Source organism: Tursiops truncatus, chromosome 5, assembly GCF_011762595.2.
Source record: "Tursiops truncatus isolate mTurTru1 chromosome 5, mTurTru1.mat.Y, whole genome shotgun sequence".
NCBI lineage: Eukaryota > Metazoa > Chordata > Mammalia > Artiodactyla > Delphinidae > Tursiops > Tursiops truncatus.
Genome location: NC_047038.1, coordinates 18,623,821 through 18,636,983, shown reverse-complemented (window position 1 = coordinate 18,636,983; position 13,163 = coordinate 18,623,821). Strand labels below are relative to the sequence as shown.

General features: G+C 38.6%; 1 protein-coding gene across 11 annotated transcripts in view; it reads right to left on the bottom strand.

Annotated features, from left to right (window-relative positions):
* The window catches only part of NUDT6 (nudix hydrolase 6), a 60,271-nt gene that overhangs the window by 38,815 nt on the left and 8,293 nt on the right, over positions 1 to 13,163 (bottom strand). For 10 of the 11 annotated variants that reach the window (XM_019927890.3, XM_019927891.3, XM_073804860.1 and 7 more), the window contains exon 3: positions 11,898 to 11,953. The exons of the other annotated variant lie outside the window; for it this stretch is intronic. In XM_019927890.3, the coding sequence (XP_019783449.1) occupies positions 11,898 to 11,953 (56 nt within the window). The remainder of the gene's footprint in view (positions 1 to 11,897; positions 11,954 to 13,163) is intronic. 11 annotated transcript variants of the gene reach the window in all.

The window sequence follows — 13,163 nt, the reverse complement described above, 5'->3', positions numbered from 1 at the left end:
TCACTGATGAACATAGACACAAAAATCCTCAATCAAATATTAGCAAACTGAATCCAACAATACATTAAAAGAATCATACACCATGATCAAGTGGGATTTATCCCAGGGATGCAAGGATTCTTAAATATCCGCAAGTCAATCAGTGTGATAAACAACATTAAGAAACTGAAGAATAAAAATAAAAAAACCCTATGATCATCTCAATAGATGCACAAAAAGCTTTTGACAAAATTGAACACTGATTTATGATAAAAACTATCAAGAAAGTGGGCACAGAGGAAACCTACCTCAACATAATAAAGGCTACACATGACAACCCTATAGCTAACATCATTCTCAATGGTGAAAAGCTGAAAGCATTTCCTCTAAGATCAGGAACAAGACAAGGATGTACACTCTCACCATTTTTATTCAACGTAATTTTGGAAGTCTTAGTTACAGCAATCAGAGAAGAGAAAGATATAAAAGGGATCCAAATTGGAGAAGTAGAACTGTCACTGTTTGCAGATGACATGAGATTATACACAGGAAATCCTAAAGATGCTACCAGAAAACTACTAGAGTTCATCAATGAATTCAGTAAAGTTGCAGGATACAAAATTAACACACAAAAATATCTTGCATTCCTATACACTAACAATGAAAGATCAGAAAGAGAAATTAAAGAAACAATCCCTCTTACCATTGCATCAAAAAGAATAACACACCTACCAACGAAAAAACGACAATCCAAAACCTTTGGGATGCATTAAAAGCAGTTCTAAGAGGGAAGTTTATAGTGATACAAGCTTATTTCAGGGAACAAGAAAAATCTAAGGAGGCAAAAGACCTGTACTCTGAAAACTATAATGTGCTGATGAAAGAAATGGAAGATGACACAAACAGATGGAGAGACATACCATGTTCTGGGATTGGAAAAATCAATATTGTGAAAATGACTATACTACCCAAAGCAATCTACAGATTCAATGCAATCCCTATCAAATTACCAATGGCATTTTTCACAGAACTAGAATAAAAAATTTTACAATTTGTATGAAACACCAAAGAACCTGAAGAGCCAAAGCAATCTTGAGAAAGAAAAATGGAGCTGGAGGAATCAGGATCCCTGACTTCAGACTATACTACAAAGCTACAGTAACCAAGACAGTATGGTACTGGCACAAAAATAGAAATATACATCAATGGAACAGGATAGAAAGCCCAGAGATAAACCCACCCACCTATGGTCACCTAATCTATGACAAAGGAGGCAAGAATATGCAATGGAGAAAACACAGACTCTTCAATAAGTGGTGGTGCGAAAATTGGACAGCTACAAGTAAAAGAATGAAATTAGAGGGCTTCCCTGGTGGCGCAGTGGTTGAGAGTCCGCCTGCTGATGCAGAGGACATGGGTTCATGCCCCGGTCCGGGAAGATCCCACATGCCTCGGAGCGGCTGGGGGCCTGTGAGCCATGGCTGCTGAGCCTGCACGTCTGGAGCCTGTGCTCTGCAACGGGAGAGGCCACAACAGTGAGAGGCCCGTATACCGCAAAAAAAAAGAATGAAATTAGAACACTCCCTAACACCATACACAAAAATAAACTCAAAATGGATTAAAGACCTAAATGTAAAGCTGGACATTATGAAACTCTTAGAGGAAAACACAGGCAGAACACTCTTAGACATAAATCTAAGCAAGATCTTTTCTGGAGATTTTATCGAAGATGGCGGAAGAGTAAGACGCGGAGATCATCTTCCTCCCCACAGATACACCAGAAATACATCTACACGTGGAACAACTGCTACTGAACACCTACTGAATGCTGGCAGAAGACCTCAGACATCCCAAAAGGCAAGAAACCCCCCATGTACCTGGGTAGGGAAAAAGAATAAAGAATAAACAGAGACAAAAGGATAGGGACCAGACCTGCAGCAGTGGGAGGGAGCTGTGAAGGAGGAAAGGTTTCCACACACTAGAAGCCCCTTCGTGGACGGAGACTGTGGGTGGCAGAGGAGGAAAGCTTCGGAGCCGCGGAGGAGAGCACAGCAACAGGGGTGCAGGGGGCAGAGCGGAGAGATTCCCGCACAGAGGATCGGTGCCGACCGGCACTCACCAGCCCTAGAGGCCTGTCTGCTCCCCCGCCGGGGTGGGGCGGGGCTGGGAGCTGAGGCTCGGGCTTCGGTAGGAGCGCAGGGAGAGGACTGGGGCTGGCGGCGTGAACACAGCCTGCAGGGCATTAGTGCGCCACGGCTGGCAGGGAAAGAGTCCGGGGAAAAGTCTGGACCTGCCGAAGAGGCAAGAGACTTTTTCTTCCCTCTTTGTTTCCTGGTGCGCGAAGAGAGGGGATTAAGAACGCTGCTTAAAGGAGCTCCAGAGACGGGCGCTAGCCGCGGCTAAAAGCGCGGACCCCAGAGACAGGCATGAGACGCTAAGGCTGCTGTTGCCACCACCAAGAAGCCTGTGTGTGAGCAAAGGTCACTCTCCACACCCCCCTTCCGGGGAGCCTGTGCAGCCCGCCACTGCCAGGGTCCCGGGATCCAGGGACAACTCCCCCAGGAGAACGCACAGTGCGCCTCAGGCTGGTGCAACATCACTGCTGCCTCTGCCACCGTAGGCTCGCCCTGCACTCCGTGCCCCTCCCTCCCCCCGGCCTGAGTAAGCCAGAGCCCCCGAATCAGCGGCTCCTTTAACCCCGTCCAGTCTGAGCGAAGAACAGATGCCTTCCGGCGACCTACACGCAGAGGCGGGGCCAAATCCAAAGCTGAGCCCCTGGGAGCTGTTAAGAACAAAGAAGAGAAAGGGAAATCTCTCCCAGCAGCCTCAGAAGCAGCAGATTAAAGCTCCAAAATCAACTTGATGTACCCTGCATCTGTGGAATACATGAATAGAAAACGAATCATCCCAAATTAAGGAGGTGGACTTTGAGAGCAAGATTTATGATTTTTTCCCCTTTACCTCTTTTTGTGTGTATATGTATGCTTCTGTGTGAGCTTCTGTCTGTATAGCTTTGCTTCCACCATTTGTCCGAGGGTTCTATCCGTCCGTATTTTTCTCTTAATAATTATGTTTTTATTTTAATAATTTAATTATATTTTATCTTACTTTATCTTCTTTCTTTCCTTTTTCCATCCTTCCCTCCTTCCTCCCTCCCTCCTTCCCCTTCTTTCCTTTTCTTTTCTTTTCCCTTTCTTTCCTTCCTTCTTTCTTTTCTTTCTTTCTTTCTCCTTCCTCCCTTCCTCCCTCCCTCGCTCCCTCGCTCCCTCCCTTCCTATTGTTTCTTTCTACTTTTTCTCCCTTTAATTCTGAGCTGTGTGGATGAAAGTATCTTGATGCTGCAGCCACAAGTCAGTGCTGTGCCTCTGAGATGGGAAAGCCAACTTCAGGACACTGGTCCACAAGAGACCTCCCAGCTCCACATAATATCAAATGGCGAAAATCTCCCAGAGACCTCCATCTCAACACCAACACCCAGCTTCACTCAACGACCAGCAAGCTACAGTGCTGGACACGCTATAACAGACAATTAGCAAGACAGGAACACAACCCCACCCATTAGAAGAGAGGCTGCCTAAAATCATAAGGCCACAGACACCTCAAAACACACCACCAGACGTGGACCTGCCCACCAGAAAGACAAGATCCAGCCTCATCCACCAAAACACAGGCACTAGTCCCCTCCACCAGGAAGGCTACACAACCCACTGAACCAACCTTAGCCTCTGGGGACAGACACCAAAAACAACGGGAACTACGAACCTGCAGCCTGCAAAAAGGAGACCCCAAACACAGTAAGATAAGCAAAATGAGAAGACAGAAAAACTTACACAGCAGATGAAGGAGCAAGATAAAAATGCACCAGACCTAACAAATGAAGAGGTAATAGGCAGTCTACCTGAAAAAGAATTCAGAATAATGAGAGTAAAGATGATCCAAAATCTTGGAAGTAGAATGGACAAAATGCAAGAAACATTTAACAAGAACCTAGAAGAACTAAAGACAAAACAAACAACGATGAACAACACAATAAATGAAATTAAAAATACTCTAGATGGGATCAATAGCAGAATAACTGAGGCAGAAGAACGGATAAGTGACATGGAAGATAAAATAGTGGAAATAACTACTGCAGAGCAGAATAAAGAAAAAAGAATGAAAAGAACTGAGGACAGTGTCAGAGATCTCTGGGACAACATCAAACAAACCAACATTCGAATTATACGGGTTCCAGAAAAAGAAGAGAAAAAGAAAGGGACTGAGAAAATATTTGAAGAGATTATAGTTGAAAACTTCCCTAATATGGGAAAGAAATAGTTAATCAAGTCCAGGAAGCACAGAGAGTCCCATACAGGATAAATCCAAGGAGAAATACACAAGCCACATATTAATCAAACTGTCAAAAATTAAATACAAAGAAGACATATTAAAAGCAGCAAGGGAAAAACAACAAATAACACACAAGGGAATCCCCATAAGGTTAACAGCTGATCTCTCAGCAGAAACTTTGCAAGCCAGAAGGGACTGGCAGGACATATTTAAAGTGATGAAGGAGAAAATCCCACAACAAACATTACTCTACCCAGCAAGGATCACATTCAGATTTGATGGCGAAATTAAAACCTTTACAGACAAGCAAAAGCTGAGAGAGTTCAGCACCACCAAACCAGCTCTACAACAACTGCTAAAGGAACTTCTCTAGGCAAGAAACACAAGAGAAGGAAAAGACCTACAATAAGGAACCCAAAACAATTAAGAAAATGGGAATAGGAACATACATATCACTAATTACCTTAAATGTAAATGGACTAAACGTTCCCAGCAAAAGACACAGATTGGCTGAATGGATACAAAAACAAGACCCATGTATTTGCTGTCTACAGGAGACCCACTTCAGACCTAGAGACACATACAGACTGAAAGTAAAGGGATGGAAAAAGATATTTCATGCAAATGGAAACCAAAAGAAAGATGGAGTAGCAATTCTCATATCAGACAGAATAGATTTTAAACTAAAGACTATTACAAGAGACAAAGAAGGACACTACATAATGATCAAGGGATCGATCCAAGAAGAAGATATAACAATTGTAAATATTTATGCACCCAACATAGGAGCACCTCAATACATAAGGCAAATACTAACAGCCATAAAAGGGGAAATTGACAGTAACACATTCATAGTAGGGGACTTTAACACCCCACTTTCACCAACGGACAGATCATCCAAAATGAAAATAAGGAAACACAAGCTTTAAATGATACATTAAACAAGAAGGACTTAATTGATATTTATATGACATTCCATCCAAAAACAACAGAATACACATTTTTCTCTAGTGCTCATGGATCATTCTCCAGGATCGATCATATCTTGGGTCACAAATCAAGCCTTGGTAAATATAAGAAAATTGAAATTGTATCAAGTATCTTTTCCGACCACAATGCTATGAGACTAGATATCAATTACAGGAAAAGATCTGTAAAAAATACAAACACATGGAGGCTAAACAATACACTACTTAATAACGAAATGATCACTGAAAAAATCAAACAGGAAATCAAAAAATACCTAGAAACAAATGACAATGGAGACATGACGACCCAAAACCTATGGGATGCAGCAAAAGCAGTTCTAAGAGGGACGTTTATAGCAATACAATCCTACCTTAAGAAACAGGAAACATCTCGAATAAACAAGCTAACCTTGCACCTAAAGCAATTAGAGAAAGAAGAACAAAAAAACCCCAAAGTTAGCAGAAGGAAAGAAATCATAAAAATCAGATCAGAAATAAATGAAAAAGAAATGAAAGAAATGATAGCAAAGATCAATAAAACTAAAAGCTGGTTCTTTGAGAAGATAAACAAAATTGATAAACCATTAGCCAGACTCATCAAGAAAAAAAGGGGGAAGACGCAAATCAATAGAATTAGAAATGAAAAAGTAGAAGTAACAACTGACACTGCAGAAATACAAAAGATCATGAGAGATTACTACAAGCAACTCTATGTCAATAAAATGGACAACCTGGAAGAAATGGACAAATTCTTAGAAATGCACAACCTGCCAAGACTGAATCAGGAAGAAATAGAAAATATGAACAGACCAATCACAAGCACTGAAATTGAAACTGTGATTAAAAATCTTCTAACAAACAAAAGCCCAGGACCAGATGGCTTCACAGGTGAATTCTATCAAACATTTAGAGAAGAGCTAACACCTATCCTTCTCAAACTCTTCCAAAATATAACAGAGGGAGGAACACTCCCAAACTCATTCTACGAGGCCACCATCACCGTGATACCAAAACCAGACAAGGGTGTCACAAAGAAAGAAAACTACAGGCCAGTATCACTGATGAACACAGATACAAAAATCCTCAACAAAATACTAGCAAACAGAATCCAACAGCACATTAAACGGATCATACACCATGATCAAGTGGGGTTTACTCCAGGAATCCAAGGATTCTTCAGTATATGCAAATCAATCAGTGTGATACACCATATTAACAAATTGAAGGAGAAAAACCATATGATCATCTCAATAGATGCAGAGAAAGCTTTTGACAAAATTCAACACTGATTTATTATAAAAACCCTGCAGAAAGTAGGCATAGAGGGAACTTTCCTTAACATAATAAAGGCCATATATGACAAACCCACAACCAACATCGTCCTCAATGGTGAAACACTGAAACCATTTCCTCGAAGATCAGGAACAAGAAAAGGTTGCCCACTCTCACCACTCTTATTCAACATAGTTTTGGAAGTTTTAGCCACAGCAATCAGAGAAGAAAAGGAAATAAAAGGAATCCAAATCAGAAAAGAAGAAGTAAAGCTGTCACTGTTTGCAGATGACATGATACTATACATAGAGAATCCTAAAGATGCTGCCAGAAAACTACTAGAGCTAATCAATGCATTTGGTAAAGTAGCAGGACAGAAAATTAATCCACATAAATCTCTGGCATTCCTATACACTAATGATGAAAAATCTGAAAGTGAAATCAAGAAAACACTCCCATTTACCACTGCAACAAAAAGAATACAATACCTAGGAATAAACCTACCTAAGGAGACCAAAGACCTGTATACAAAAAATTATAAGACACTGATGAAAGAAATTAAAGATGATACAAATAGATGGAGAGATATCCCATGCTCTTGGATTGGAAGAATCAACACTGTGAAAATGACTCTACTACCCAAAGCAATCTACAGATTCAATGCAATCCTTATCAAACTACCACTGGCATTTTTCACAGAACTAGAACAAAAAATTTCACAATCTGTATGGAAACACGAAATACCCCGAATAGCCAAAGCAATCTTGAGAACAAAAAACAGAGCTGGAGGAATCAGGCTCCCTGACTTCAGACTATACTACAAAGGTACAGTAATCAAGACAGTATGGTACTGGCACAAAAACAGAAAGGTAGATAATGGAACAGGATAGAAAACCCAGAGATAGACCCACGCACATATGGTCACCTTAGCTTTGATAAAGGAGGCAGGAATGTACAGTGGAGAAAGGACAGCCTGTTCAATAAGTGGTGCTGGGAAAACTGGACAGGTACATGTAGAAGTATGAGATTAGATCACTCCCTAACACCATACAGAAAAATAAGGTCAAAATGGATTAAAGACCTAAATGTAAGGCCAGAAACTATCAAACTCTTAAGAGGAAAACATAGGCAGGACACGCTATGACATAAATCACAGCAAGATCCTTTTTGACCCACCTCCTAGAGAAATGGAAATAAAAACAAACAAATGGGACCTAATGAAACTTCAAAGCTTTTGCACAGCAAAGGAAACCATAAACAAGACCAAAGACAGCCCTCAGAATGAGAGAAAATATTTGCAAATGAAGCAACGAAGGATTAATCTCCAAAATTTACAAGCAGCTCTTGCAGCTCAATAACAAAAAACACAAAACCCAATCCAAAAATGGGCAGAAGACCTAAATAGACATTTCTCCAAAGAAGATATACAGATTGCCAACAAACACATGAAAGAATGCTCAACATCATTAATCATTAGAGAAATGCAAATCAAAACTACAATGAGATATCATCTCACACCGGTCAGAATGGCCATCATCAAAAAATCTACAAACAATTAATGCTGGAGGGGGTGTGGAGAAAAGGGAACACTCTTGCACTGCTGGTGCGAATGTGAATTGGTACAGCTACTATGGAGAACAGTATGGAGGTTCCTTAAAAAACTACAAATAGAACTACCATATGACCCAGCAATCCCACTACTGGGCATATACCCTAAGAAAACCATAATTCAAAGAGTCATGTACCAAAATGTTCATTGTAGCTCTATTTACAATAGCCAGGAGATGGAAACAACCTAAGTGTCCATCATCGGATGAATGGATAAAGAAGACGTGGCACATATATACAATGGAATATTACTCAGCCATAAAAAGAAACGAAATTGAGCTATTCGTAATGAGGTGGATAGACCTAGAGTCTGTTATACAGAGTGAAGTAAGTCAGAAAGAGAACGACAAATACCGTATGCTAACACATATATATGGAATTTAAGAAAAAAAAATGTCATGAAGAACCTAGGGGTAGGACAGGCATAAAGACACAAACCTACTAGAGAATGGACTTGAGGATATGGTGAGGGGGAAGGGTAAGCTGTGACAAAGCGAGAGAGAGGCATGGACATATATACACTACCAAACGTAAGGTAGATAGCTAGTGGGAAGCAGCCGCATAGCACAGGGAGATCAGCTCGGTGCTTTGTGACCCCCCGGAGGGGTGGGATAGAGTAGGTGGGAGGGAGGGAGATGCAAGAGGGAAGAGATATGGGAACATATGTATATATATAACTGATTCATTTTGTTGTAAAGCAGAAACTAACACACCATTATAAAGCAATTATACTCCAATAAAGATGTTAAAAAAAAAAGATCTTTTCTGACCCACCTCCTAGGGTAATGAAAATTAAAAAATAAGTAAATGAGACATAATTAAACTCAGAAGCTTTTGCATAGCAAAGGAAACCATAAGCAAGACAAAAGGTCAACCCTCAGAATGAGAGAAAATATTTGCAAATGAAGGTACCAACCAGGGATTAACCTCCAAAATATACAAAGAGCTCATGCAGCTCAATATCAAAAAAACCCCAAACAACCCAATTAAAAAATGGGCAGAAGACCTAAATAGTTCTCCAAAGAAGACAGATGGCCAAAAAACACGTGAAAAGATGATCAACATCACTAATTTTTAGAGAAATGCAAATCAAAACTATAATGAGGTATTGCCTCACACCGGTCAAAATAGCCATCATCAAGAAGTCTACAAACAATAAATGCTGGAGAGGGTGTGGAGAAAAGGGAACCCTCCTACACTGTTGCTGGGAATGTAAGTTGGTACGGTCACTATAAAGAACAGTATGGAGGTTCCTTAAAAAACTAAATATAGAATTACCATATGATCCAGCAATCCACTCCTGGGCATATATCCAAAGAAAAGCATGATTCGAAAAGATACATACAACCAGTATTCATTGCAATGCTATTTACATGCCAAGACATGAAAGCAACCTAAATTTCCATGGACAGATGAACAGATAAAGAAGATGTGGTATATATATATATATATATATATATATATATATATATATGTATATATATATATATATATATATGTGTATATATATATATATATATATATATATATACACAATGACTATTACTCAGCCATAAAAAAAGAATGAAATAATGCCATTTGCATGGATGGACCTAGACATTATCATGCTAAATGAAGTCAGACAAAGACAATATCATATGACGTCACTTATTTGTGAAATGTTAAAAAAAAAAAGAGACAAATGAACTTATTTGCAAATCAGAAACAGAATCAGACTTTGAAAGCAGACTTGCGGTTGCCAGGTGGGGGAAACGTCCGGGGGAGGGATAAATTAGAAGTTTTGGATTAACATATACACACCACTATATATAAAATAATCACCAGGGACCTACTGTATAGCACAGGGAACTCTGCTCAATATTCTTTAATAACTTAAATGGGAAAAGAATTTGAAGAAGAATAGATACATGTATATGTATAACAGAATCACTTTGCTGTACACCTAAAACTAACACATTGTTAATCAACTATACTCCAAAATAAAATACTAGGAAAAAAAATGTTTTGTTGTTTAAGCTATCCAGTCTATGGTGTTTTTGTTATAGCAGCATGAATGGACTAAGACACCATGTCAGCCCCTTTCTGAACTCTGTGCCTTCATATATGCAATTCTAATTTTCTCAGTCTGTTTTTCTACCCCACCTCCCTTCCCCACCCTGGTTTTTGTTTTGTTTTGTTTTGTTTTTGTTTTGCCTCGAATCTCCTACTCCTTCTTCAAGACCCAGTTTAAATGTTACTTCAAAGGAGAAGTCTTTAGGAGCTTTTTAAAGGTGAAGTTAATTGTTAACAATCTGTTATATGACTACTTTCCCAAATGGATAGTAAGCTACAGGACATCAGGGATACTGTCTTATTAATCTTTGTATTCTTAGCACCTGGATCAGAGTAGAAGCTTAATGAATATTGAATGAGTGGAATAATATCTTAACAGCTTGTTAGAAACAGAGTTTGTCTTCCTAATTAAATACAGCCATTTATAATTTTTTTGTAGTCATAAAATAATACTTAGGAATACTTAGGTTACTCTGACATTTTTAAGGACTGGATAAGTGTTTTTTGGATTAAGTAAGTATCCAAATGATCAACAACACCTTAGAAATGACTTTAAAAATATCTAAGATATCCCATGCTCTTGGATTGGAAGAATTAATATTGTTAAAATGGCCATACTACCCAAAGTGATCTACAGATTTAATGTGATCCATATCAAATTACCCATGACATTTTTCACAGAACCAGAAAAATCCCAAAATTCATATGGAACCATAAAAGACCCAGAATTGCCAATGCAATCCTCAGGAAAAAGAACAAAGCAGGAGGTATAACCCTGCCAGACTTCAGACAATACTACAAAGCTATAGTCATCAAAACAGCATGGTACTGGTACAAAAACAGAAATATGGAACAGAACAGAGAGCCCAGAAATAAACCCACATACCTACGGTCAATTAATCTTTGATAAAGAAGGCAAGAATATACAATGGGAAAAAAACAGTCTCTTCAGCAAATGATGTTGGCAAAGTAGGAGAGCCACATGTAAATCAATGAAATTAGAACACTCCCTCATACCATAGCACCACTATTCACAACAGCCAAGACTAGGAAACAACCTAAATGTCCATTGACAGATGAATGGATAAAGAAGATGTGGTACATATATATAATAGAATACTACTCAGCCATAAAAAAGAACAAAATAATGCCATTTGCAGCAACATGGATGCAATTATGGATTATCATACTAAGTAAGTCAAAAAGAGAAAGATAAATACCATATGATATCACTTATGTGTGGAATCTAAAATATGACACAAATGAATCTGTCTATGAAACAGAAACAGACTCATGAACATAGAGAACAGACTGGTGGTTGCCAAGGGGGAAAGGGTTAGGAGAGAGATGGAGTGGGAGGTTGGGGTTAACAGATGTAAGCTTTTATATGTACAGGGGATAAACAACAAGGTCCTAATGTATAGCATAGAGTACTATACTCAGTATCCTATGATAAACCATAATGGAAAAGAATATTTAAAAAAGAATATATATATATGACTGAATCACTTTGCTGTACAGCAGAAATTACCACAACATTGTAAATCAAGCATATGTCAATAAAAAATATTGATCAGAGTAAATTAAAAAATATCTTTCTATAATTCTTTGAGCATATCAAAATTCTACACTTTATTTTTCTCTAGATAGAACATTCAGAAAGCAATTTATAAAGCAGAAACAACTTACTTTATTTCGATCTTGTACAACCAATATTTTTCTAGTATTTTCATCAAATACAGCTCCTGTTGGGGGGGGGGAAGATAATTGAGAAATATGAATTTCATTCACCTCAGACTACTCCCACACTATTACCTGTGGTCATCAAAATCCTACCCATCCCTGAAGGCCTACTTCAAATAACCACCTCATTCATGAAGAGTTGTAAATTTCTCCAGCAAGAAATCAGTTGCTCAGTTATCTAGGTTCTTTTAACAACTTAGGAGTACCAATGATGATTCTAGCATATGCTAACTCGTAGGATAATCATTTGCATCTCCTTCTCTAGATCATCTATTCCTGACAGTATAAATAATCTTTCTATCCTTTTTTAGCGTTTAGTGTCCAATTTTTTTTTAAATTAAGTTTTATTGGAGTATAGTTGTTTTACAATGTTGTGTTAGTTTCTACTGTACAGCAAAATGAATCAGTTATACGTATACATATATCCCCTTTTTTTGGATTTCCTTCCCATTTAGGTCACCACAGAGCACTGAGTAGAGTTCCCTGTGCTATACAGTAGGTTCTCATTAGTTATCTATTTTTATGCTAGTATCAATAGTGGATATGTGTCAGTCCCAATCTCCCAATTCATCCCACCCCCCTCCCCGCTTACTCCTTTGGTGTCTATATGTTTGTTCTCTATGTCTGCGTCTCTATTTCTGTTTTGTAAATAAGATCATCTATTAGTGTCCAATTTTAAATGCCTAAAAAGATTTATTGAGTCAATGAATTGACTTTTCCATTCTCATTTTTATTCCTTGAATCACTATGTATAAGCATGGGTTGTGCTCCCTGATGATCCAAATCTCAAATATCTCAATATTCAGTTCAAGACCTCCTCCTTAAAGCACTTAAATTTCTTTACCATGTTATGTACACAATGTTATAACTTACCAATATATTGCTTTGGAATATTCAAGTTCTAGTCCATTGCTTTCATTTACTCATTCATCATATACATTGCCCAGTGTACTAGGCATTTTACTAGATGTTAGGGACTCAAAAATAAGTTTTTGGTTTTTTTTTTCTCTCTTTGGGTAATCCTAGGTCAAAAATACAAATGACACTAATGATTTGTATTAGGTTCCTTTAAATGCTTTAATTTTAAAATTATTTGTATTTACATAATGTGGGAAGATACTGTTAAAAACATATTTTCTGGGCTTTCCGGGTGGGGCTGTGGTTGGGGGTCCGCCTGACGATGCAGGGGACGCGGGTTCGTGCCCCGGTCCG